This window comes from Aplidium turbinatum, chromosome 7 (assembly GCF_918807975.1).
Source record: "Aplidium turbinatum chromosome 7, kaAplTurb1.1, whole genome shotgun sequence".
Classification (NCBI taxonomy): Eukaryota; Metazoa; Chordata; class Ascidiacea; order Aplousobranchia; family Polyclinidae; genus Aplidium; species Aplidium turbinatum.
This window is the reverse complement of record NC_137478.1, coordinates 10,890,602-10,904,525: the sequence shown is the minus strand read 5'-3', so window position 1 is coordinate 10,904,525 and position 13,924 is coordinate 10,890,602. Positions and strand designations below refer to the sequence as shown.

Sequence of the window (13,924 nt, the reverse complement as noted above, 5' to 3'; positions counted from 1 at the left end):
AGTATGTATTACAATCCCACCTATATTTTTTGTTTCTATTGATTAATCGAGCCTCTGCTCCACATTTTTATTTGAATTTTGTTTGCCACGAGAACCAAATTATCCTTAAATAGTTGACTCTCTTCCTCGTGGTAGACCCCAATTTTATCCGCTCTGCCTACTGGCAGACCGGGTATAAGAGTCAAGTACCTGCGCCGAGGTCGCGTGAGGGAGACGTGGGCGCCGCCCGGCGGTCAATTACTGCCGGTTCCAGCGTCCACACGCGACGGGTCGCCCGGCCCGTCGCAGGCCATCTTTCTGGGCAATGCAGAAAGAGCCTGTCTCCCTGGCCCGCTCCGCCATTCTAAATTTGCGGATGGGTCATGTAACGTTTTCGATCCACACTCTCCCTCCACAGGTACCTCGACTCCCCAGCCTGGCCCCCGCGACCTAAGCTGGTGGACTTACCCCTCCGGGTGCATCGTCACCCCTAAATCACGCCGCTCCCCGCCGCCGCGGGGTGTGGCAGGCCGGTTTTCTAAAGTCTTTGACCTGGCTATGTTTGTTTGTGCTCTCTCGCCGTGTCAATTATTTGTACCCGTGCGCTGTTGATGCAAATAAAACAGTTTAACACTAGTGGTGCGATACTGACGAGCCCAGCCTCATGGGCGAAACACGGTGTCTATCGCTGTCAATTCTTGCTACAAATCGGCTGCCGAGAAACAGAAAAAAAGACAGTTGCCAAATAGCATTTGACATAATCAACTAAGTTAAAACCTAAGTGGCAGTTTAGAATAAACCTGGGTTAGCCACGAAAGTTGAAAAAATATAGAGATGCTGACGACCGCACCAAGAAAATTGTCGTTCGCTTAGCAATGTTCCACCTCAGTCCATGTGGGACTTCCTATGTGGTATCAGCCATAATTTCCAAATGAACACATCAACTGTTATTTTTTGTTTGTTTAGTTATTTGACATCGATTCATCGATTGAATCATGTCCAATGGTTTTGTATTGACTTGTTAAACTGGGGATTGAAATTTTCTAATAGTTGAGGATTCGAATATATTCTAAGTTTGCATACAGACTGCGATGCAGGACACATGTCAATTTTATGTGAGCAAACGTTTTAATTTAATAGTTTAAAAATATATTTAATTCACTTTTTATTTTTCGCTAAATTTCAATTCAATTTATTTTTCTTTGTCAGAAACAATATTGTGGAATAAAATACAAAATTCTCTAAATAAACAGAAGGCGTGGTTAGATTTCAAAAATTTTCCGAAAGGTCATTCTCCGAAAAAGGCTGTCTTCGAATTGGGATTTCTCCGAATTGGATTCTCCGAAACGGGTCATTCCGCTAGAGAGGTCCGAGCAAAATCAGCAGTGCCAATACAAATAATGGTTAACAGCTATGGGTAACAATGCAAGTTTTATGTCAAATAGTTTAATAGAACAAACAAGATTTTATCAACAACATTATAAATACCAACTTTAGGTTGTCGTTGATCTGGTAATTAGGGTGGAGTGAAAAAAATAAAAATTGCTAATTCAAAAAACGTCCCCTCTCAATAGTTGCCTTTGGTCCCAAAACTAAGTTTAAAAGTGGTTTTGGGAAGTTGCCTCGAATAGTCAGGTGACAACCTTGACGTAAAGGTCATGAGGGGGTCAAATCCCATAAAAATGCCATCACTCTGTGAGCGGTGATGTTAGAGAGCTAATTTTGATGCCAAAAGAAGCAGAATTTGCACTTTCCTATCTGTCTCAAAAGAAGTTTTTTTCGAAATTTCGCTAGATATATGGTTATTTTCACAAAATGTAATTTTCGGGTGAAATATGAATAACACGTAGCATTATGCACAGTTTAACATCACCATAACATAATCACTCCACAAGAAATCAGCATAATGAGTATGATATATCTCTAACCAATGAAACACACATTTGAGTGGTTTTAGAGCAAGCACAAGCACAGGATGGTAACAACAAACAAATATGAAATTGGGTTTCATAATATTACAATAGCCTAGACGACAGACGTTAAATGCCAGTTTTATGCAGGGGGAAATGGTATGGGCAGGAAGACCTAAGATTGAAATTGCTTTTTGATATTGTATTGCTTCATCAGTTTTCGTGACCGAATCTTTAGCCAGATCAGACCGTCACGTCTGTTGAAGCCAGCTACTGCTGATGAAGCTTCGGTTACAAGCTTCATGTGGCGCTCCACAGCTTAATTGTGGCATGGGTGGCATAATGAGCTTTTTTTTCTCTGATTTTTTCGATGTCGCAGTTACTCAGGTGTGGAATTGCTGGTGGTTCGTTGGTTTGGTCAAAATTTAAGTTCACAAGTTTGTAGCAAGATTTAGCATGAACGTTGATTGCTGGAACATTGAATTTTTTCACATGGACAGAAGCTACGAATTCTTCCCCATCGGATGGCTCGTTTTGGACTGGTGCTGCTTCGCTTTCAGGCACTTCATTTTCGATTAAAAATTGTTCAATGACCTCTCTCAAACTAAGGATTTTGTTCACAGCTAAATGACGAACTGTTTCATCTGCCAACATCCCCAAGAGAATGTTTTCTTGGTGCGCAAAGAGTGCATTTCGCATAAGGACATCCAGTGCAATCTTCTTGACTTTATTGTTCGGAAATTTGACGACTCTTTGTAGCATATTGAAGAAGTTTTTCGGTCTATCTGTGATCGTGTGGTAGTGCTTGATTTCAAACTATGCCGGAAAGTAAACTCTAATGCAAAATTCTGCAATTGTTGTCAATGTTGTGGTTGGTCGTTGTATAGAAACATAGAAACGGAGTATGCGACAGGCCAAGGTCAGCTACCTTGCATGGGAAAGTCCTCCAACTTCGAGAAGCTCGACATCTTCATCAACAGTGCCCAACATTACGGCCATACAGATTCTGTACCCATAATTTTCGTCATTTAGCTGTGAACAAAATCCTTAGTTTGAGGGGGGTCATTGAACAATTTTCAATCCAAAATGAAGTGCCTGAAAGCGAAGCTGCACCAGTCCAAAATGAGCCATCCGATGGGGAAGAATCCGTAGCTTCTGTCCATGTGAGAAAATTCAATCATGCTAAATCTTACTACAAACTTGTGAACTTAAATTCTGACCAAACCAACCAACCACCAGCAATTCGACACCTGAGTAACTGCAACATCGAAAAAATCAGAGAAGAAAAGCTCATTATTCGCCACCCATGCCACAACTAAGCTGTGGAGCGCCACATAAAGCTTGTAACCAAAGCTTCATTAGCAATAGGTGGCTTCAACAGACGTGACGGTCTGATCAGGCTAAAGATTCGATCACGAAAACTGATGAAGCAATACAATACCAAAAAGCAATTTCAATCTTAGGTCTTCCTGCCGATACCATTCCCCCCTGCATAAAACTGGCATTTAACGTCTGTCGTCTAGGCTATTGTAATATTATGAAACCCAATGTTATATTTGTTTGTTGTTACCATCCTGTGCTTGTGCTTGCTCTAAAACCACTCAAATGTGTGTTTCATTGGTTAGAGATATATCATACTCATTATGGTGATGTTAAACTGTGCATAATGCTATATGTTATTCATATTTGACCTGAAAATTACATTTTGTGAAAATAACCATATATCTAGCGAAATTTCGAAAAAAACTTCTTTTGAGACAGATAGGAAAGTGCAAATTCTGCTTCTTTTGGCATCAAAATTAGCTCTCTAACATCACCGCTCACAGAGTTATGGCATTTTTATGGGATTTGACCCCCTCATGACCTTTGCGTCAAGGTTGTCACCTGAGTATTCGAGGCAACTTCCCAAAACCACTTTTAAACTTAGTTTTGGGACCAAAGGCAACTACTGAGAGGGGACGTTTTTTGAATTAGCAATTTTTATTTTTTTCACTCCACCCTACTGGTAATCTTTGAAAGCTTGAACAATGTGTTGTTAAAGTTATACAAATAAATTGTTCCAAGTGTTCATTATCTAGAGTTGTATAATGTTTTGATTTTACAAATTTCAATACATCAATTATAATGCTGTTCACCGCACTGGATTTACTACTACTAGGATTCAATTCAATGATATCTCACACCATGCAGTTAAAAATTCAATAGTAACATTTAAAACAAGAAGGTTTACCTTAATTGTTTCCATGGGACACACAGCAAACACAGCTTCCGCTAATCCGGCACCTAAGCCACACATAAATCCCTTTTGAACAGTCAAAATCCCATTTTCATCGCGTACAAAATTAGACAACCATTCAAAGGTACCGAATCTGAAAAAATGTTGTTACTGCAGTAACGAATTCTCAAATTAAGATTTATGGACCAAGATCTAGGATTGCACTTGGTGTTTGCATGCGTCATAGATACTATCTTGGACCTTAGTTTAATCTGGTTTGATAGCTAACCGTACCAATGATCATGATGCTATCCATGTTGTTTTCTTAAAGCAAGAATTTTCCAAATACAGGATTAATTCCACTGCAAACGGCAACTTTAAAGCAATACTAACACGGCCAGGCTGTGAGGCCACTAACTGGTATTGGGATAAATATGTACAGATTGTAGTTCTTTCTTGTTTTTTCCCTAGTATATATATGGTTTTTCCCTCATCCCTCACTCTGCACCAGTAAATATAAATACGAAGAAGTTTGTCTGAATTTGATGTGAGATATCTGCCATACAACTTCAAATTAAACTTTCGGTTTTCAAAACAAGATACATTGTTCCCACTGTCAGTGAACGATAGATGCACACTGCACAGACATTGGTACCGTACAAACAAAATTTATTGCCTTGGTGATGTACATTGTATATTAATGCTGTCCTTACTAATATTAGTGCACTCAACACTAGATGGAAACTTAGTGTTTACCAGCATAGAAATATCTCATATAATTTGTTGATAAACGTTTAGAAAGAAACTGAAATATCTTCTGACAAGCACGCTTAGAAATAACTTTCAAAGTTATGACATTGAAGCAAGCCTTCATGTATGGCCCCAATGCAGTGAACCTGAATGACTCTGGACCAAAGTGCCACCGGAATTGGTTGTTTCCAGGTTGCGCTGTTGAGGTATAACTAACATTGCCAGGACATCAAAACTAAATCTATAATTTTTTATCAAGCATTAAATCTAGAGATGTCAGTGATGAGAGATGTACCGATACCAATATTTTAGCCGATACCGATATCACTCTTTTAGGCCAATACCAATATTTTGGCAGATACTTTAGTGTTACAAAAAGAAGCAATTTTGGTAGTTGCAAGGAATTATATCAAATGCTAAGTTTGACCTTATTTGCATAAAACTGTTAAAAAAAGCTTTGAATTGGCATAATTTATCAAAGATTCAACAATCCAATCTCAACAGCATTGTTGTGTCATAATAATAGGTTTTAGTAATGAAAGGCCACCGTGATTGAGGACTGGGGTATACGGGGAAGAAACATTATATCAGAATTGGGGTTTCTGAAAAATTAATAAAGGGTTTATGCAAACTCTCCAAATAGGCTATCATAATAGATATAAGATGTAAACCAAGCCATTTGTGTAGTCGTACAAAAACTATTCAACAAGTGATGTGCAACCTAAGGGTTTTGTCGTTTGGTTGAGAAGCTTTTGCCAGGCCAAGACTACCCAAGTAGTAAAAATGTATAATTTTGCATCGTTTTTACGTTGCTGAATATGTAAAAAACCCATGTAACTTGGTTGTTTTTAGTAAGCTGGTTCTATCAGTATGTGATTTAATTTCCATCTTTCATTGTAATATACTTATCAAGCTTAAACCATGTCATAGCAGATTATGACAATGAGCACACGACTATGAACAAAAGAATAAATTCTTAAATTCAATTTGTCTTCCAACCTAATCACATATTTCTTCATTAAGTACATTTCTTATAAGACATTTTTCATGTCTTATAAGAATGAATTGAAAACGAGTCTATTCACTAAAAATGAGAACAACAGACCACGAATCCTCACTGAACCAATCAGTAAAAGATTTTGTTGTACCTACTGATGTCTGGAGCTGATGTAAACCTTAAAAAATATGGACTTATTCTTGACATGGGATTTGACAAGTGACTACATAACTATATTACATATCGATTAATGGATATTTTGTTTGACTAAACTTCAAAGTTAAAACGTATTTGTTTACCACAACTAAACCACTTGTGACGATCGAATTTGTTAATTCAATATTCTATAAAATATTTAGATGATGTCATGCCACTAAGCCAATTTGAGGTATTTCATTCATGACGTCATATGGTAGGCACTTTAACCTTACCACACTGTCCGAATTCATAACGCAATCATGCGTAACATATATGACTACTGATGTTTTTGTCACAATTTTTCTTATAAACTGCATTGATTGCAGTCTTAAGATCCTTTTTGCACTCAGTTTAGTTACAAAAGAAAAAAATAGCATTAGCAGAGGGTGGGAATCGAACCCACGCAATCGAAATTACTACTCCTTTGCCCTAACCCATTAGGCCACGCTGGTTGTGGCGATGCATTCAGTTAAATTTCTTTGTATCAAAATCTTTCCATAAAGACGATCAGAATATCACGTGTTAAATCATATGACTGAAATCAGCTGATTCGTGTGTACGTTTTTTCGAAGAGTGTGTTACGTTAAAGTGCTCACCAGACCACGTCGCATGGATGAAAAACTTTTACAAGTTTTATACTCTGCTGAGAGTAAAAAAGAAATAAAAGTGATAAATATTGGAGAAATTGAGTCTCCTTTACGACTTAAGAATCGAACAACGCAAAACTGCTGAAACAAAACGTGTTGTTTGAGTGAAAGAATCGCTGCAAGCTACCAATGCCAAAATGTGCGTGCAAGAAGTCATGGGAGTGTGAGATATCAAAAATTTGAACAGGTTGTTATTTTACTATGTCATCAATGTGACATAGTAAAAATTATTATTAATATAAATCTATATCTTCTGTAGAAAATCCGCAGCAAACACCTTTTTTACATGTTTAGTATCGGTAACAGTATTGGCTAAATTTTGCCGATACTGATACTAAAAAAATGGCCGATGTTGCCGATACCGATATATCGGTAAATCTCTAATTAAATCTCTTCCCAGGTACCATACTATTACTTAAGCTTTTTTTCATCTCTATGTCCACATGTCTGAAATGAAATTACATTATTAACATACAAAAATTAAATCTTCAACTCTTACCAAAGTACAGTGGACAAGAGTTGAGAGGACCTGAACGTGAACAGTGCACAAGGATGGTCCAAAAAATTTTTTTTAAGTGCTCATTTATTTTTGAGCCTCAAATGGTTAAAAAGTTGAGTTCCCAAAGTTTCATAGCGATTTGTTCACTGTAAATACTGCCCAGGATTTTTTAATCTTACAAAAATCTCAACCTTAAACCATGCGAGACAATATGTCATTTTTTCAGTACAAAATTTATTTACAATCACTGTTTCGTAGAAAGTAATTTAAATTAAAGGATGAATACCATAAAGCAGGGGTCACCAACTGGCGGCCCGCGGGCCATATGCGGCTCGCCACGCTGTTATGTACGGCCCGCGGAAGGTATCAGCGTAAAAGTATAACCAAAAATACTTTTCTTGAGGAGTTAAACAGCATGAAGGCAAAAAATACTTTCCGGGAAGCATATTTACGCTTTGCATACGATTCCACCGACCGACCAATCAGATTGTAGTTCTACGTAGGGGTCGTTTAAAGCAGTGATTCTCAACGTGGTCCAGGTGGACCACTGGTGGTCCACCTGGAATTTCTGTTGGTCCACAGAGAGTTCTATAAATCCTTGATAAAACGTTCTTCATTAACTTCTTCAAAACTTATTTTACCAGTTGACAAGTATCCTATTGAACTGTTCATTTGTTCAAGGCATAAGTGAAGTGCTGGCAGGCCTAATCAATAAATCGTATGTTGCTGTAATTGTTGTGCTGTCGGTGCACGAAGATTGCGCTTCTTCATTGTAACCTACCAAGTTTCTTTAGGGAGAGTAGAGCTATTTGCTGTTTTATTGAATGTTAATTAAATTATTTTATGAATGTCACATGGTATATTTCTTCAAACGCTAAATTAAGTAGCCTACTGTACTACTGTAGGCTACCGTATTCTGCAGTGCTTTCAGATTAACAAAATGTCAGATGCTCCTGTTGCTAAGAAGGCAAAACTGACAACTAAGACATTACCATTTTATTGAAACAATATGTGCATGATCATACGCGCCGACTTCCGGGGGAAACGGCGCCCCCTGTAAATTTAAGGTTGAGGAGCAACAAAAACGGCTATTACAAGTAGTGTTTAAAGATAAAATAGTTTGCGAAAGAGATTTAGATCATTTAAACGGACTTAAAAACGCCGAAAGCAAAAAAGCCTACGTTGCTCTTGCCTACATAACAGCAGCTGGTCGCATGGCTTTCTCTGGAACGTGAATTACTACTGAGATGCGCACTGCGCAGGGCACGCACGCTCACAGTCACACACTGCTTATCTTCCCGCGCGTGAGGAGCAACTTCAAAGTCAAAACGCGTGGTAGCAAAAAAGCGAATGCGAGGTTGAATGTTTATTCTCATTTCAAGAGTTATCCAAGCGTCCGTTAGATTTTTTGTGACTTCAAACATGAAATCGATTTTAGCAAACTTTATCAAGTTGAAACTACGACACAACAAACAATTACGTGAACAGGGGAAAGAAAAAATGCATTTTTCAAAACTGTCATCCGTGTTTTGCCTAAATAAGCAATGTATTGATGTATTGTATACATTGCGCAAATATATACATCTCATACACTCATCAATATACACTCATCTATATACACTCCTGCACTACCGTAGCCTATACTCGAGTATAGGTCCATCTCGTGTATAAATCGAACCCCTACTTTTGAGCTGAAATCGGTGGTATTTCCTTCTCCCATGTATAAAATACGAATTTTGATTACAAACTCTGAGTACCCCCCAAAATATTGCCACTGGGAGTAAAAAAACTTTTTATGAAAAAAATGTTGGATTGCTCCTCCGGGAACTCCCCGCTACCGGGGGTTTTATGAGAGATTGTCAAAATACATAGGATTTGATAACTAAAATTTGAACCGGTTGTCATAGAAGGCTGGGACCAGTCTCAAAAGTTTTGTTTTGAAAAGTTAAGATAGGAATGTAGTTCAGTTTCAGAAAAGTCAGGTGCATAGACAGGCCCATTTTGGTCCGAAACGGCCTGTTTGGCCTATCCTGATTGTATGAAATTCAAAATTTTACCTGTAATAGGGGATAGTTTTTTGTTTAAAACGTAATGATTCGGATTAGTACTTTCAAATGAATCATATGCATGTCTAGTTGTAGAAAATTGATTGATTATATGACGTCATTACGTTTAAAATCAGGGACATTTTGGGTAATGTCATAAAAATTAAAATATAGGCATACAGCCAGTCATTATAATAAAGCATTTTCAATTTTCTTGCTCATGTTTGCTCTTTTGAAATATAAATATATGTACGTGTCAGTTACCAATGAGACGTAATATATATATTAATATAATATTATTATATATATAAATGATACTAAATAAAATACATTCATATTATTATTGTATTTTTTATTCTATATATTATTATATTTTATTCAGTATTATTATTATATATATTCAGTATATATATACTGATAAAATAATAAGAACAGGATGCTATGTAATATTAAATGATAGTTTGTTAATAGTTATGTTTCAAAGGTCCAATGTTATGGAAGTATTGTGTAGTTCCAGATATCAAATTAGTCAGTGTTTTTTTTATCTTTTCATTAAGAGCTTCTTTCAATAGTTGAACTGTTTCATTTGAAACACAGCATTTGATTCGGACAGATCTGACATACGACACAAGTCGACACATCCAAGCTATTATGAATGATCTAAGTATCAGTAACAAGAAGTTCAGGATTTTCAGGGGAAATCCATATTTCTCCATCTCTACTGTTACCAACCTTTTGAAGTATGTAAGTAGTAATTAGGCATCATTATTCACAATGTTAGCAAGGAACCAGTGTTATTCGCTTCCTTGAATCCAGACGGCAACTACAAACTTACCAACTTGATAGGCTGGTGCTGCAGAATCAGGTTCCTGGTCATTTGATGTGGAGCTTGAATTTGCCTCTGTAAGCAAATGCATAGCAGAAAGCACACTTTGGAGGTCTGACGTAGTTATAGTTGCACATGAACGTGAATTATCTAACTAGCTGATAAGGTTGTTGGCGTAGTCTTCAAATCTGGAATTTTTATAGTCTTGTTTCAGTCGGAATATTGAAGCACTTGATTTTAGGTAGAGGCATGTCTTCTTTGCATAGCGAACTTCAGTGCAAAGTCTTAAATTGTTCTTTATGTGATCTGTTACAGCATCACTTTGAAGGTAAGCAGTCACTTCCTCAGAGGTGGTAAAAGGTCCTGGTGGATTTTTCTCTTTCAAGAAATCTAAATCAGCAAGTTTACTTTGCTCTGCCCTGATATTAAGAGCTTTTTTTCAGACTAACCTTTTTCTTCATAAGCTTTCATCTTTTCATTCCATTGCAGTCTAATTTCTTTGATGTCTTGTATTGGTTTCTCCCATTTCTTTTTGTCAATCTTCTGAATATTTTCAAGTAAATCCGTGCTTTTATTGAGAACTAAACTTCTGGAGACTGTATCAAGATTTTTTTCACCATAAATATTTATCTTGCAGTTCACTAATGTGACACTACATTCTTCACCCAGGTTGTGAACTGGCAGATTATCCAGTTTCTGTAGGACATCATCACTTGCCGATCCAATTTTCAACAGCGATCCTGTGTCCTCATTTGCAGAAGGACCAAAACCAAACAGAGACCCTTTTTGAGTTGCCAAGCCTTTTGCAAAAGATTGAAGGAATAGAGCAAGCAAGCTCTTAACTTCATTACAGTGTTCTTGCAAGCAAACATCAATCGAGCTGAAAATTGTTGGTTGAGGTAGTGTCGATTTGAACATATCAATTGATGAAAAAGAAGTAACACACTCTGATGTTTGCAGGAAATGATGTACCTGAAGCATAGTCAAGTCGGGCATATATGACTCATGCAAAAATATTGCAACTCTATCATAGCTTATTAATCAAAATTTTTAGGTCCATTTCCAACTCATTAAGTCCAATTATTGCCAAATTTTCGATGTTGTACCATTGTGGTAGGCTAAATGGGTCATTTTGGGCCAAAATGGGCTTGTCCAGGCCAAACTATACACCTGACACTTCTGAAACTGTTACATTCTAATTCTTATCTTAAATTTTCAAGACGAAACTTTTGAGACTAGTCCCAGCTTGCTATGACCACCGGTTCAAAAGTAAGGTGTCAAATCCCATGCATTTTGGAAATCGCTTGTTGGACCCCCCAATAGCGGGGAGTTCCCAGAGGGGCAACCAAAATTTTTTTTCATAATATGTTTTTTTATACCCAGTGGCACAATTTTGCGGGGTACTGAGATTTTTTAATTTTAACATACCCCCCTATTAATACCGACACTATCATTCGATGGTTCATCTATTGGCATTGACATACGGTGAGAAAATTTCAAAGTAGAGCGCAGAGTAACTTATGCTGCTGGAATAGCCACGTAACTATTCACGGCAATATTAAGTAAACCAGCTAAATTAGAAGTGCTATTTTCAACGAGGTCTTCCCGCTGTGAGATCAATTATGATTCAACAGAACGCTTTGTAAAGAAAAGGTGTTTAATGGTCTTGGTCGCAGATATTGCTTGCATTAACGGCGTCTTTTAATGCTATTATCACCTAACCAACCTGACATCATTGTTTTATGCGGCCGCTAAGGTTTGACATCGACTTCAACGATCGTGCAATGTTATGTAAGAACGATTATATCCTACAAGCAAAAATAAAAATAAATCGATCTCTTAAAACAGCTCTTCCCGCTGTTTTGTCCCGTGAGCTTTGCATATTGCTCAACAAGTGCATAAAGTTTAGAATTAACAAGAAATCATTCAATTTGAAAATTAAGTTTGAATCATTGCAAATAAACGTATTCAAAACTTTTACTTCAGCCGACAACACAATTTATTTGTTTGACAATAATATTATATGTTTATTGTTTATAGCTCAAAAATTGTCTATCACTTGTTAAATACAGTTGTTTGAAGTTACAATGTTAATTATATTGGTGACCAATGACCATGTATACTTTGTTTAGTGTATACTGTATCATGTTTATTGTTTACAACCAACCTTACCTGACGGCTGATTTAGGGATTGATCCATATACAAGTGAACTGAGCCCACGATACAGACCTCGAATGCCATGAGATTGAACAGTAACTTTGACACAGTCCAATACACCTGGTGAACATTAATTCAATAAATACATTGGTTGATAGTTTTATAGGTGAGTAAGAAGAGACATTGGACTTGGATATTTTTGACTACAACCATTTCTTGGTTGCAGGAGGCTTGTCTGGTAGTCAGACCAACGATTCCAAAATTCGGCAAATATCTGACCTGGGAAACGGCCCCAAAATCGCATTTTGAATTTGCAGAGGGTGCCTTGGATTATGATTTTTCAATTTTCAAAAATTGGATTCGTCTTCCACGTAAACACATTCTCATCAGGTTTGCAACCAACTCTACTTCAGTCTTTTGATTTCTCTAAATATTTTTGCGCACTTACATCAGACGTTAATAGTAATTTTTTTCACAATTTTCACACCTCACCACCACTCAAATGTTACTTTAAATTTAGAACTTTTCTTACCTATGTTGCAGTTTACAAGATGAATTTGGTTTCAAAAATTGTGGCCTCCTTGCCCCTAACTTCTCTCTCAGACCCTCACCCTTGCATTTTTTTCTGCCGACGCCTATGTTTGTGCAGTGTTTGGTCATTTATTACAGTCTAATTATTTGCACGCTATTATAATTGCCTACGTTAAAGTGTAATTCAATGTAGGCTATATGCAGGGTTGCCGTCGACATAGACCTCAACATAAGGAAAACCTAAAAATTAAATTTTCATACAAAACGAAACAAACGTATTTATAAGTGCAAACAAATCTTTGCACTTATACGAGCTATGATATATCAAAGGCAATGGTTTTTGCCATAAATGATCTGTTCCAGCAAATCCTTGTTCGTAGAAAATACTTTCTTGGAATGTTGGCATGATGCGTTGAAATCATAGGCGCCGGGTTTTGAAAATTGCCGGGGGGGGCAAACTTTTTAGCCGACTGATTGCTTACGTTCAAAATGCTGATGTTTGTTTGTCAGCATTGATGTTTGTTTGCGTCTATCTGCCATTGTATATCGCCAAGCTTTATAATGTAGGCTCAGGCCTCAAAAGTCCCGGCGGACATGTCCGCCGTCACAGCATGTGATGTCCGCGGGATGTACCATCTAGATCGGTCATATTTGTCCGCCGAGAAACAACACGGGACCTAGCGATACAAATCGTCATTGCATTGCAATAATATATTTTCCAGCACATTCTAGCGCGCATCTAGAAAATGTGAATACTGTATCCCTTAGCTTCCATTTAAGGAGGAAAACTTTCGATTTTTACGTTGCTTCAAGGATTGATGACATTGAATCAGCGTAATAAAGGTAAATTCTTCGCTAAGAATCGATAGGAGTACAGGTACTTCTACACTAATCACGCGCAATTTAGTTCAAGTTTTACGTCACAATATCTGGCTTTGATCTCCGAGTAATGATGATACGGCAAGGTTGGTTACTAAATTAGATTATACGACTACGCTATTACAGCAAGATGCAACAAAATTTGTTAAGTTTTGGTTTGCAGGTTTGCTTTGCACAGCAGAGTTTCACAGTTTCAGAGTTTGCACACAGAGTTTCAGAGTTAGAAAATAGTAGCGTCATTGTAGAAATTTTCCGACTCCTGCCCAAAGTATTGTGACGCAATAAGCCAC

At 37.3% G+C, this 13,924-nt stretch overlaps 1 protein-coding gene across 1 annotated transcript in view; it reads right to left on the bottom strand.

Moving 5' to 3' along the window:
* LOC145774268 (tricarboxylate transport protein, mitochondrial-like) overlaps positions 1–13,924 on the bottom strand; it is a 64,822-nt gene that overhangs the window by 27,311 nt on the left and 23,587 nt on the right. Inside the window, exons 3-4 of the mRNA XM_082585466.1 lie at positions 12,239–12,344; positions 4,120–4,258 (exon numbers count right to left, since the gene is read on the bottom strand). Of these exons, the coding sequence (XP_082441592.1) occupies positions 4,120–4,258; positions 12,239–12,344 (245 nt within the window). The remainder of the gene's footprint in view (positions 1–4,119; positions 4,259–12,238; positions 12,345–13,924) is intronic.